Source organism: Papio anubis, chromosome 1, assembly GCF_008728515.1.
Source record: "Papio anubis isolate 15944 chromosome 1, Panubis1.0, whole genome shotgun sequence".
Lineage (NCBI taxonomy): Eukaryota > Metazoa > Chordata > Mammalia > Primates > Cercopithecidae > Papio > Papio anubis.
The window spans coordinates 95984656-95997483 of record NC_044976.1 but is presented as its reverse complement, the minus strand read 5'-3'; the positions used below and the strand labels follow the sequence as shown (position 1 = coordinate 95997483).

At 33.5% G+C, this 12828-nt stretch overlaps 1 protein-coding gene across 5 annotated transcripts in view; it reads left to right on the top strand.

The window, feature by feature from the left end:
• The window catches only part of DPYD (dihydropyrimidine dehydrogenase), an 869249-nt gene that overhangs the window by 626150 nt on the left and 230271 nt on the right, over positions 1 to 12828 (top strand). For all 5 annotated transcript variants that reach the window (XM_031654381.1, XM_031654339.1, XM_031654360.1 and 2 more), the window contains 2 exons: positions 6919 to 7039; positions 7839 to 7958. In XM_031654381.1, the coding sequence (XP_031510241.1) occupies positions 6919 to 7039; positions 7839 to 7958 (241 nt within the window). The remainder of the gene's footprint in view (positions 1 to 6918; positions 7040 to 7838; positions 7959 to 12828) is intronic.

Below are 12828 nucleotides of genomic sequence, written 5' to 3'. Positions count from 1 at the left end.
TGTGTGGTGTAGGCTCTATCAATTCAACAATATTGTTGAATGGCTACTATGTGTCAGGTTCTGCACTACACGCTCTGAAATAATCCGAAATGATAGAACACTTTCAGGATGTCTTTTGTGACATCAAATATCAAATGTCCATTTTATTGTGTGCCTGGTTTGCATTTCCTTGCAGACTCTAGTTTCATCCATCTTAGTATTCAGCATGGAAAAATTGTAGTGTGGCTCATGGTCAATAAAGATTTGCCAAAAGGGTAGAACCCACATTACCTACAATGCCACTTTTTCTATTTATATTTGAATGCCTTTAGAATTATTTTTAGAATAATAGATGAAATGTATCTATATTAGAAATAATTTACTTGCATTAGCGTGAACACACTTAAGTGTAGAGTTTGATGTGATTTGGCAAATGTCTATACCCGATTATACCACATTCAAAATACGGAACATTTCAGAGGTAATCACTGCTAACAGGTTACAGCATAAATGTGTAGTCTGTTTTTCATACCTCTATATAAATATATGCACATATTTATATTTTTAAAACAGGATTATACTATGTATGTGTTATTCTGTATCTTGCTTTTGTTCACTTAATGTGTTTTGGATATCTTTCCATGTCAGTTTATGAAGATTTATTTTTAATGGCTGTATAGTATTTCATTGTATGGATTATAATACTTTTCACAAATCTTCCCTTATTGACATTTATTCTTTTTTTCACTACTGCAAACAATGCTGTAGTGAATGGCAGACATCTTTGTACACATATCTTACATGCATGTGAATTTCATTCGGATAGATATTTGGAATTGGAATTTAAAACTTACAAGATGAGCTTTACATTTTTATACATATTGCCACATTGTTCTTCAAAAAGGAATTATTAATTTACTTTCCTTTTGAGAGCCTGTGAGAACGCCTGTTTCTTTGCAACCTCAGCAAAGAGGGATATTATCAGTCTACATTTTCAGCAAATCACAATAGGTAATCATGTTTGTTCTTTTATTTTTCTAATTACTAGCGAGATTGAATGTCTTCTCATATTTGCTGGTCATCTGTATATTTTCTTATTGTGGAATATAGACAACGTACATGAAACATATATGTGTGCATGTAAAACAGATACCTACACACATACATATATATTTTTTAACAAATCATAATATGCACACCATATGACCACTGGGCCAAGAAATAGAACATCTCCAACACCTCAAAAGCTCCCTATATGTCCCTCCCTAACACAACCCTCTCTGTCCACTTTAACACCATCCCTACTCTTTGCTTTGCTTTTCTTCGTAGTTTTATTCCCTGTGTATATGTCTCTAAAGACCATATTTACTTTCTGTTTAAGGAGTTTATGTGAATCAAATTATATTGTATACTTTTGAGACTGGTTTCTTCTGCTAAGCATTATGAGATTCATCCTTATCATTGTATGTAGCTTTAGTGTGTTTATTCCATTGTATGAATGTATTACCATTTATTTTTCATTTTACTCTTGATGGACAATTTGAATTTTTTCCACTTTGGGGCTATTTAAAACAGTGCTATTATGGATATATTGAACATGTATTCTGGAGTTTGCATCTTTAAAAGGACATACACATAAGAGTGGAACCTAGATCATGCCAAACTGTTTCCCAAAGATTCTTGTACTGATTTACATTCTCCCCAGGGTGTATTGACTTTCCCCCAACCCCCCAATCTGGTAGATATATAATGGCATCACATTATGGTTTAAATGAGCATTGTCCTTATATGAAAAAAATATGAAAGATGTTCATGAGGCTGATCACATTTCATGTATTTTTTGGCCATTTGGATTTCATCTTGAATGAAATCCAATGAAGTATGTTATGTTGAATGAAGTATATTAAAGTTTTGCCCATTTTTCTCGTTAATTTGCAGGTGGTTCTTTATATATTTTGGATACTACTCCTTTATGAGTTGTGCTGCAGATTCTTGTCTCACTTTGTGCCTTGTCTTTTCACAATGTTTTTAAATATATTAACATTTTAATTTTAATATCTTCAAATATATCAATAGTTTTCCTTTAAAGAAAATGGAGCATTTCCATTACCCTCAACAATTTTGTTACACTTGTTTCCACTTAATTCCTCCTCCATGCCTAATTCTCAGTCTCAACAACCACTGCTCTGCTTTCCATACTCATAGTTTTTCCTCTTATAGAATTTCAGTAAATATATGCATATAATGTATACTTCTGTAACTCAACATCATTTTGTTTTATTCCAGGTTGTGGCATGATTCATTAGTTTCTTTTTTTGCTGAATCATATTTCATTGTGTGGATATGCAACAATTTTGTTTATTCACTCACATATTGATGAATATTGGTGTTATGTCAAATTTAGACCTATTTTGAAAAAGTTTCTATGAGTATTCATGTGCAAGTTTTAATATAGAAGTATGTTTTCATCTCACTTGTGTATATAATTAAGAGTTCAATTTCTGGGTTGATTAGTAAGTCCATGTTTACCTTTTTCAGAAACTGCACAACTAATTTCCAAAGTGGTTGGACCACTATTAGAATACTTAAGTCAGGAAAACAGATGCAAGAAGGACACATGCTAAAAAAAAAAAAAAAAGTTAATAAAAACAAATCCATTTCAACACATAATCTTTGCATTCACTACTATTATAATTGTACCTGGAATAGTTGACTGCCTGTCCTGTTTTAATGACACAGATGGATAATACATCACTTTTGCTCATTATTTTGCAGCTACTTCTAGTCTTACAGGAATAAGTGAAGTAGAAGCCTTTTATAATTCTAGTTTACAATTGATGGCTGAATTTCACTTTAGGGAGCAATTTTGCTAAAGAAGATGATGGTTTAGGACATGATAATGGGAAAGAAAATTAAGAAGGTGAAATTGGTACTGAGATTGATCTTCTGGGCCCCAGTTCTTTCCATCAGAAACATGGATGTAATGAAAATTCTAGCCACCTCTTGGCATGTCATATGAATTAAGACTTAAGAGTTGCTTAGTGAAAAACATTTTATAACTGGTAAAATTTTTCAGTGGATTCATTGAAATACCACCTTCTAAGAAAGCCATTTTGAAAAGAATTGTAGAGTGAAAATTACTAGGTAAATGGGAGAGAAATGTTTCTTCAAGTCAAAATTTCACTTGTAATTTAGCTTATCAGGAAATTCTCAGTCTCATTCTGTAGTGCTTCTTCCTTTGCAGAGGACGTGAAACCAGTGAGGTTTGATGCCCTAAGTAATTGGTGGAAATGCCTGCTCTACAATGAAGGGGTCATCTTCAGGGTCTCAAAAGCAGCAGGATGGGTCATTTATAGAACTCCCTTAATGTGTTACTAAATACAGAGTAGTTACTAGAATTAAAAATTCTTATCTTGTGGCCCAGATTAGAAATAAAGCTTTAAAAACAACCAGTTCTGCATAATGGACATTACTGCAGCAAGTAATCTGCATTCCTCAGCATTACATTTTCTAGTTGTATTGTCACCGTTGTTTGATTTTCATAGGAATCTATTCCTGATAAGATTAGTTGCAGGCAGACACTGGGATGTACCTCATCAAAATTTTCAAATAGGCCAAATTTGCCTCTAGCTTGCTTTTATCAAAACTCTTTTCAGCACTTCACAAGTCTGGTCTGGTACCTTCACTTTACGTAGTATCCTCAAGACCACCATTTACTCCCTAGATCTGCTGCTCATTCTCTTAGGGGCTTCAAGTGTCTTTCTGCTTATAATGCCATGCACCTCCATCACAGGAAATCATTTTGTTGCTTCAGAGCTTTCTTTGGGGATCACACTGAATAACAAAAGAGTTAACAGGTGTTGAAGAACATGCACACACACACACACACACACACACACAAAGAGAGAGAGACACAAGCAACTACTGTGACAGAAATTGCAAATCATGTTCAGGGAGAAGCATTATTAATGCCTTTAGAAAGCACCAATAAAGCCTTTGTGATCTAGGTAGACGTTTTTGTGTATTAGACATTTTTAAAAATTTGTTAAGCTATTCTATTTTGTTTAATTATCACTTTTTCACAGAATTAACAACTGATTTGTAAAATAGTCTTCCTACATTTCATGCTTTTAGACACTATCATAAAATATATCTGGGTTTTTCTTAAATCTAGACATGGTTTATATTTTGATGGGTATATAAGTAAATAATCTGAAAATATGCCAAGTGCCAAGTTTTCACTCATTCCTCATTCACTGACGCAACAGATATTTTTTAGTGCGCAGAAATGGAGCAGTCAATAATTTTTTCTTCTCCTTCTCCTTCTGCTACTTCTTTTTGTATGTGTTGGTAATGGTAAACTCTCAACTTCTCTGAGAGATAGGAGTACTTTTGTATATTTCTGATCCTGAAGATTTGGAGAAGAATTGGAAATTGTCTAAAACTTATTTATTTCAATAAGATTCTAAAAACTGTCTTGTTACAAAAGGCAAAGCCATCTGATGCTATCACTAGAAAATGAGAAGGTCAAGATGTAGAAACACTATTAATTGCTTTTAGATTTTGAACATTCATATCAAAATTGTGAAGAAACCAGGAAAATGTAAATAGTTACAGTCTATTCTTTAATTCCCCAAAGCATATAGATTCATTTCATGATGTTATTGACCTCACCACCTTTCTGGTTGTATTAGAATATTCTCTATTATACCTGTCAAACAAAACATTGCAATTTACAGAACAGTCATTAATTTTTATGATAATTTTGGTTAGAAGTTGTTTTTAAAATTTTCAGGTAATCAAACTGTACTTACACTTGACTATGATGATTAGTCAGCAGCTGGCTTGGCTAAGTATGAAGATGAGAAAAATATATGTGAACACCGTCAACTTTACTCATGGAACTATGGGAGGGTCAAATTATGCTATCTCAAAATAGAGACAGATGATTCAAGTACACATTGCTAACCAAAAACCCCATATATTTCTAAGAATTTGAAAAACTTTGAACAAATTCCAAATTGTTAAACAATGGGGTAAAAGGCAGTCATTTAAAGCAGTCACCTAGTGAAAATCAGAAAAAAAGTCTGACAAATGTTCAAAGTAAATTATTATGGCATGGGGGTCAATAGTATTGAAAGCCACTTAGAAGCCTATGTCAGATTATTAGTGTTTACTCTATTGGAACTAAATAATATTTCAAATTTGTTTCAGTAATTCTTACCAGGATACATTCCATGTATTATGCCATTCAAGTGATCTTTAAATTATTGTCAAATTCTACCTTAAAGAGAGCTTCCACAAAGGACATGCAATTCATATCATCTAGAGTTACTGTCATTTCTAGGCTAAGTCCCGTGGAAATTCATAACTTAGAAATGAAAGTCACAAAGATGCAACTGCCTTCATAATACCAATGCAGTGGTTATAAATATTTCATGAGCATTGCATGGGCAGGGGCAGATCTCCATTTTCATGAGTTAGAATTTGTATAGCTAAGTCTCCACATTTTACTATTCATAATGCATAGTATGCCCTGTAGAGCATTCCATACAGTACTTTTTTAATATTTATGTTTAATGAAGAAATTACTGTTCTAAAAAGAGAACAAGCCAAGTCAAAGACTTCTTTTTAAAAGTATTAAGTTTTGCTTAATAGAGACGATAACAATCAACAGAAATTACCTCATTGCAGTATCTTAGCACAAAAATGCATAACTTTTTGAGTAATACAGGATGATGGATCAAGACACATTAAACCTAAGTGAAAAGGTTCTCTCTAAAGGTTACAACATTACAAATCTCATCTTAAAGGAATTCGAAAGGTTAAAATGCAAAGAGCAACTTTCTTACATATAAAAATATTAATTACAAATGATATGCTTGCCTACTATTTCATAGTTTAAATATATGACTGTATTTGTCTGGGTTTTTCTTTTATTCAAAAACATTTTAACTTGCTAAGATAATATTACCCAGTTCAATAATGAATTGCTATTGCATACTTTAAGGTAATTTATCAAAGCACATTATCAGTACCTGTCAGAATAAATTTCGCACTAAAAGTAATGAAAAAAAGGACTATTGTATGTGTTGAAATCAAAGAACATTACTGTACTGTAGCTCAGTTATTCAATGGAAAGGATAGGTGTTTGCCCTCTAAATGATACTTGCCCCATGAGAAAATAAAGGCCTGGAAAATCACAGAAAATAGGCACAGGGAAATGTCTATTTCTTGCTTTTTAAAATAAGCGTTTGATATTTTATTTCATTTTTGTCATTTTGATCAATTCTTTCAAGTACGTGAGTGCTGAAAAATGCTGCACAGATCTTGATAACATTTACAAAAGTAAATTAAAGTCACTGATCAGCTCTTTATAATACAAGGCTGAATGATTCCATATTTGCAAATGCTACATATCACATGTAGATTGATGATGAAGTCATAGATAGATTTTATTTTGAATACACATCAAGACTAAGTCTAATAATGAAAGCAACAAGCTTTAGATTTAATATCATTCACTTGAGAGTCGGCAGTTTAAATATTTTTTTATTTTGCTTAAACCAATGAGATCACTAGAAATTTTGTAATGTTTCCTGTATTTACTATCAAAAGTTTGTGTTTCATTCCTGATAATATTTAACTGAAAGCGGGAAACACTGTCTTCCATTTTGTTCTTTGAAATTTTATTTTCTAAAGGCTCTCTTGAGGAATTTAACCTTTATGTGATGATTTTGCAGTTCACTTGAAGTGTGTTAACCTTAGTTCCCTAATGAGTCTAGGTGTAATACTGAGGAGGAATTTGAGAAATATATCATGTAGCTCATTGTCAAGTTGGATTTATCTTGCACATCTCCAGCTTTGCTGTTGTTCCAGTACACATTTTGATCACAATTCTTTAATTATGTTCTATATTTAACCGACCTATTTGAACAGGATCCAGAGCTGGTGCGTAACATCTGCCGCTGGGTTAGGCAAGCTGTTCAGATTCCTTTTTTTGCCAAGCTGACCCCAAATGTCACTGATATTGTGAGCATCGCAAGAGCTGCAAAGGAAGGTAAGAACTTGACTTGAATCAGTTGCCCACTATTATAAATATTCACTCGCATTATGTAGCCATACTCAAGTATGTCTTTTCGTACAAACGTGTATTTTTTTGTCTCAATTTTGAAAGTTTCCAATTGAGCACTCAATCCCACAAACACAGGAGATTTACACCTGGTCTCACGCTAGCAAATTGACCATGAACTTTGATCTGGAAACACAAGATGGTTTATAGTTTTTCCTAATAAACACTTATTTCACACATTATAAGAACAAAGAGCACAGTCACAGCAATCCTGCCCAAAATAAATGACCTCATATGGTAACAATTCAATATATTAACCTTTAATGAAGTAAAATAGAAAAAAAAAAGAAATTTCAGTTTCCACAATGTGAAATTTCTCATGATTTCTCTTTATATTTTATAGGGCCTAGCTAACTTCCTTAAACACATGCCCAATAAATATTTGTTGAATACATAAATCATGCATGCTTGTGTTCCATCACAGGAAAACTGCACCCTGACTTGCAAAGACATTGAAAATTACCTGGAAAATGACACTAAGTACAAAACATTTGGTAACAAGAAGTCTGTGTAATAATTGAGAAAATAAAGTTGTGGTAATTAAAACTTTTTTAGTGTTTAAAATTTTAAACATAAATGTAGGAGTTAAATTGGTGAAGAACTTTGAGGAGAAAGCATGTTCTCAAGATAAAGTAGAATGCATTTTTCTGGGTTGTGAGGATTTGAATGGGTTTTAACTATCATGTCTTATAAGAGCTGCATGAAAATGTTGATGTGTCTTTCACAGGTGGTGCCGATGGCGTTACAGCCACCAACACTGTCTCAGGTCTGATGGGATTAAAATCCGATGGCACACCTTGGCCAGCAGTGGGGATTGCAAAGCGAACTACCTATGGAGGAGTGTCTGGTAGGTGTTGCCCACTTCTTGCATTGTGCTTTCTTGGAGGTTGTTGAAAAATCAGGAGGTCATGTTGCAAGAGTTTTGTGTCCTTTATGATCCCAAATTCTGATAACTCATAGCTGATCAATATTCATAATAGTTATGACAGAACAGATTGAATGTGAAAGCTCAAGTGACAGCACAAGATGAGAGAATATCAAGATAAAGTCTTGCACAAATTCTATTCTCTTGTGGTCCATGCTTTCCTGAGAATTTCTCATTGTCTCTCAGTTCTTTTGCCACTTATTAGTAAGGGTTAATATGAGGGCCCTCTGAGAGAAAAATATAAGCACCCTCATTACAATAACCTTTTCATAGTCTGGACTAGTTTTCATTCTTCCTGGAATTTAGACATCTACCATCTTCAAAAATCTTGCTTTCACAACTGTCCTAAACAAGCCATTAAAACACTGAATTAAGCATCAGCTGACAAGACATTTGCAGACCTCACACCTTTGCACACTCTTTCTCATCATCATACGCTTGAATTTGAAAAAGAAAGAGAGGTTTTAATCTCAAGGTCCTGTTCAGTATCTTTGCCCTGTGCATTCTGTGACTGTGACAACACGAACTTGGGCTTGCAAAGACAATGCTGTAAGGTTCTTGACTGTACTGGTATGGGGATTCGTCTCCTTGGTGATAGAGAAAGTGGTAAATATACATAACATAACAGTGCCCCACTGTTCAAGAAAAGCATTGCTGAATCAGACCAAAATGTGCTTTTGGAAGAGGCTGGACAGACACAAATAAAGCTCTATCCATGCTGAGGTATTCTGTTTTGAGAGTATGAAGTATGCCTGTGAGCCATGAAGAACAAAAACGATTATATTCTGCTTTTAATTGAATGCCATTCCCACAATGTCAGAAAGAAGAAGGCTGACGAGGAGCACCTGCTCAGGCTCCAGACACAACTCGCTTTTATCAGGATCTATCAAACAGGGCCTTAAATATTATTGTAATGCAGAATAACGTGGACCGCGCTAGCAAGTGCCACAGAAAGAGAGTCAAGAGACTCCAGAGTTGGGCTGTAACATGCACTATGTTTTCTGTCAGCCCATTTCAATTTTTCCAGCCTGCCATGTTGACAGCAAAGAATAAAGGAGGTCGCAGAGGCTGCTGAACATTAAAAATTAATAAAAGAACTATTGCAGTAGTATTTTATATAAGTAACACCATTCACGTTTTCTCATTTAAGCTGCAATTTCTGAATATTCTTCCATACTATAACTCAGTCTAATAAAACTACAAAATTATAGCATTAGAAACACTCTTTTGTGTTGCAGTCTTTAAGCATACACACACTGGAAATTATAGCAGTACCTGAAAACAAGTTCAGCCGTACCTCAGGGTCTGTTAGCATTTCCATAAAACTCTATTTCTAAGATTTATAAATCCATATATAAATATTCACTTGGGCTATAAGCTTAGCTAAGCCTGGGTGGAACTTTCATTTTAAACAACAAAAAATCCCTAACATTTTAAAGGACTTGTACCTCATTTCTAATAGGTTCTATATTAAGTTTCTTCACATTAAACAATCTGTTTTGAAAATAGCCTTTCTCCACATTGACAGAATTAATATAGTTTCCCTCCTTTAAAGCAATGCTTGCTTAAGTTTAAAGGTAATAGAATCTGAAAAGCAGTTTAAATAGGCAATGATAATATATTTTAGGGCAGAGCAAGTTCTATAACAGAGTACCTTCAGTATGAGTTATAGCAAAACAGCCTAGCAAAATTGTGTTAAATAACAATGGTTTCAAATTTTCGAGAGTTTTATCAAATATGGTTGTCAGGACTTCAAATGCTGCTTTAATACTGAAAATTACACAAAATAAGCTAGATATTCTTATAAGATTTTTAAAATATTTGCCATAGCACAGTGCTACTATCTGCTCAAATGTTCTCTCAGAGCATGGCAATGTCTTCTTTCAGAGGCACTGCATGAATCACAGATTTTTGAAAAGTGAAAACTAAATAGAGTTTAATTTTGGATAGCCACCTGAACACAGCACATACTTTTCATTGCCAGTGAAGAATATTTTCCCCTTTCAGTATATTCTTTAGCTGTTTATTCAATTGTTGTTATTTTTTCTCAGAATAAGATTTCTGCTCTTTGAAATGAAGATTATGTTTTGTTTAAATACAGAAATAGTGAGGCACCTGGAGTGGTATACCTGCTGTAGAAAAATGGTCACATTTCAGGAATGTTCTTCTAGAGAAAATGCATTAGCTAATAAGGGACAATGACTTGCCCTGGGAAAACAGGATCTCAGCTAAGGAATGTGAATTGAATTACTGCAGATATAAGTATCCTGGATTTGAGAGCAATGTCTTTCAAAGGTTGGTTCCCAATTCATGAGTATACTATGCAATCAAGTTTAGTTAACTGTAATCAACATTTTAAATAATGAAATAGAATAAGAATTGTCAGAATGCTTTGCACATGATTGGGATAAGCATTGTTTGACCAAACTTCTTTTTCAGTTATACACATAATATACACTTATATATGCCATAATGTACAATGCACTTTTTACTTAGTTAACTTCAAAATATTTTGAGAGTTACTATTTCAGAGGGAGGTCTCTTTTGTTAAATAAAAGAGGTCAGTAAGACTGTAGAGAGATAACTTCTACCTGCTGTAGCTTACAAGTTACATCAAGAGAGCAAATTAGGACCCCACTCCAAGGTCTTATCCTCAGCTTTGCTATTTTAGAAACTATTTTTCTAATTCATCTGCAGACAATTAGACTCTTGGGGGGTGCTTACATATATGAAACAAACTCATAATAAAGTGATTTATAAACCTGAATTTCAATTATGGGAGAAATACATCATAGTATTGCTCCATTAAAAAGTTGAATTATGTACCAGATGATTTCATAGTGAGAACAGTATAAAAGGAAATCTTGTTTGGTATCCATAAGGAATATTTTTTATCAAACAAAGATGGCTGATTCAGCTGTCCACCATGTAAGTACTCCATCTCAACTGTTGATTCTAAAGAATTCTGTACCTTTCTTTGGACAGTATAGACCTAATACTAAGTTGTTATGACCTTTCCTTTTTCTAGAATCCACCCAGAAAACTTCTGTTGTATCAAACAGCAGTTAATTCATGTATCATCACACAGTTGAATAGTTTATTGGGTTTGGGGAGAGGAAAGGAAGAAGAAATTCTTTGACTTATTTGGTTGGAAAAAACCCTAATCTCAGTAACAATTATAAACTCCATCCTTGAGTGCATGATTCATTATTTTTCCTAGTTTAAGTTCTTTTTTGTCTGGTTATAGTTTCAAATGTTGACCTTTTTTTCTGACTTCATTCCCAAATAATGAGGGCATCTTAAGATAGCCCCCAAATCAGTGATTACTATCACCTATATAAATGGTGTTATCCAGCTGTGGTGTGACATTTTCACATGAAATCCTCCCTGTGGGTAAGATTCTTTCAGAGCTGGTTAAGAATCAGTCCTGCATGGCATAAACGAAAGATGTCTTTCTTGCAGCTGACTTCGTGAGGATAACCTTTATTCATTTACAGGTACTTCGGGAGAAAAAGTAATCATGCATTTTTCAATGGGGTAAATTCATTTGAGGTTTTTGTTGTTGTTCCTTGTGTTTTTAATGTTTTTTATTAATGGAGAATGAATTTCATTGCCCTGTATATATTTCCTGTGTTGCACATACAAACACAAGCACATTCACACACACAGGAAAGAGTGCAGAAGACACTTAAATTGAAATAATGATAGACAGACACTTCAGGCTCAATACCATTTACTTTCCATGAGCTTGAAAAACTAACTTACTGTTTTAAATTATTTTATTTGCCAAATTTGTTCTGTTTTCACCAAAGGAAAGGAAATTCTCGTTCTTAACTTCAAATTTTGAATGCTTGTTTGAAGTTATTAATTATGTATTGACTTACACAATTACAACAAGAGAACACATTTTGTTCAGTATTAAGACTTATAAACTTTATTATTGATTTCTGAATAATTCATAAAAGATGGCTTTTAAGATTTTCTCTCTATTTCAGCCCAAAGTTACTCCTCTCATAGAGGTTATTACAGAATCCAGTAAATGACTGTGTATTTCTAAATAAATTATAGTGGAATATTCCATGAATGTTCTTAGAGTCTACAAGTAAATAATGAATGATTTGAAATCTAGCTATGTGAGATACTGGACACTGGCTTGGTATGGTTACAAGCTTCCTAAAGGTGTTTTCATTGTAAAACCAACATAGGAAATACTAATAAAAGAAGGCACAAGTTAGAAATTTGGCTAGTAATTTGTAGATCTGCATCAGTGTAGGGCCAGAAGTGAGTACAAAGCATATAATTTAGAAAACTTGCACAAATGTGAATCAATATAGTAGCTTAGGAAGGAATTTTAGGCATCGACTTCACATCGCATAGTTTATGTGTGTTTTTAAGATAGTTACTTAGGCGTGAATTGTTAGAATGCAATAATAACTTGGCAGCATACACTCTGCTACTGGGCATTACATAAACACAAATCCAGTGTAACCCACTCTAATCACACACTTATTTTGTTGTATTTATTAGTGAATATTTATGTAAAGTCAGAGAGATGGCAAAACAAAACAGATTAGAAACTCAGAAGTTTTAGTTACATTTTTCTTTAAATAACTATTTTCACACATGCCAGCAACTGAAGATTTTGGCAGGATAGCTTTAAGTTCTTACACCACACATTACAATTCCATCATAAAATACAGTGTTGGTATTTTTTTAATTGGGAATCTTTTTAATGTGCTGGATTTTTTATGTGTCAATCACATGATTATTGATGCATAAATTGCTTTTAGAA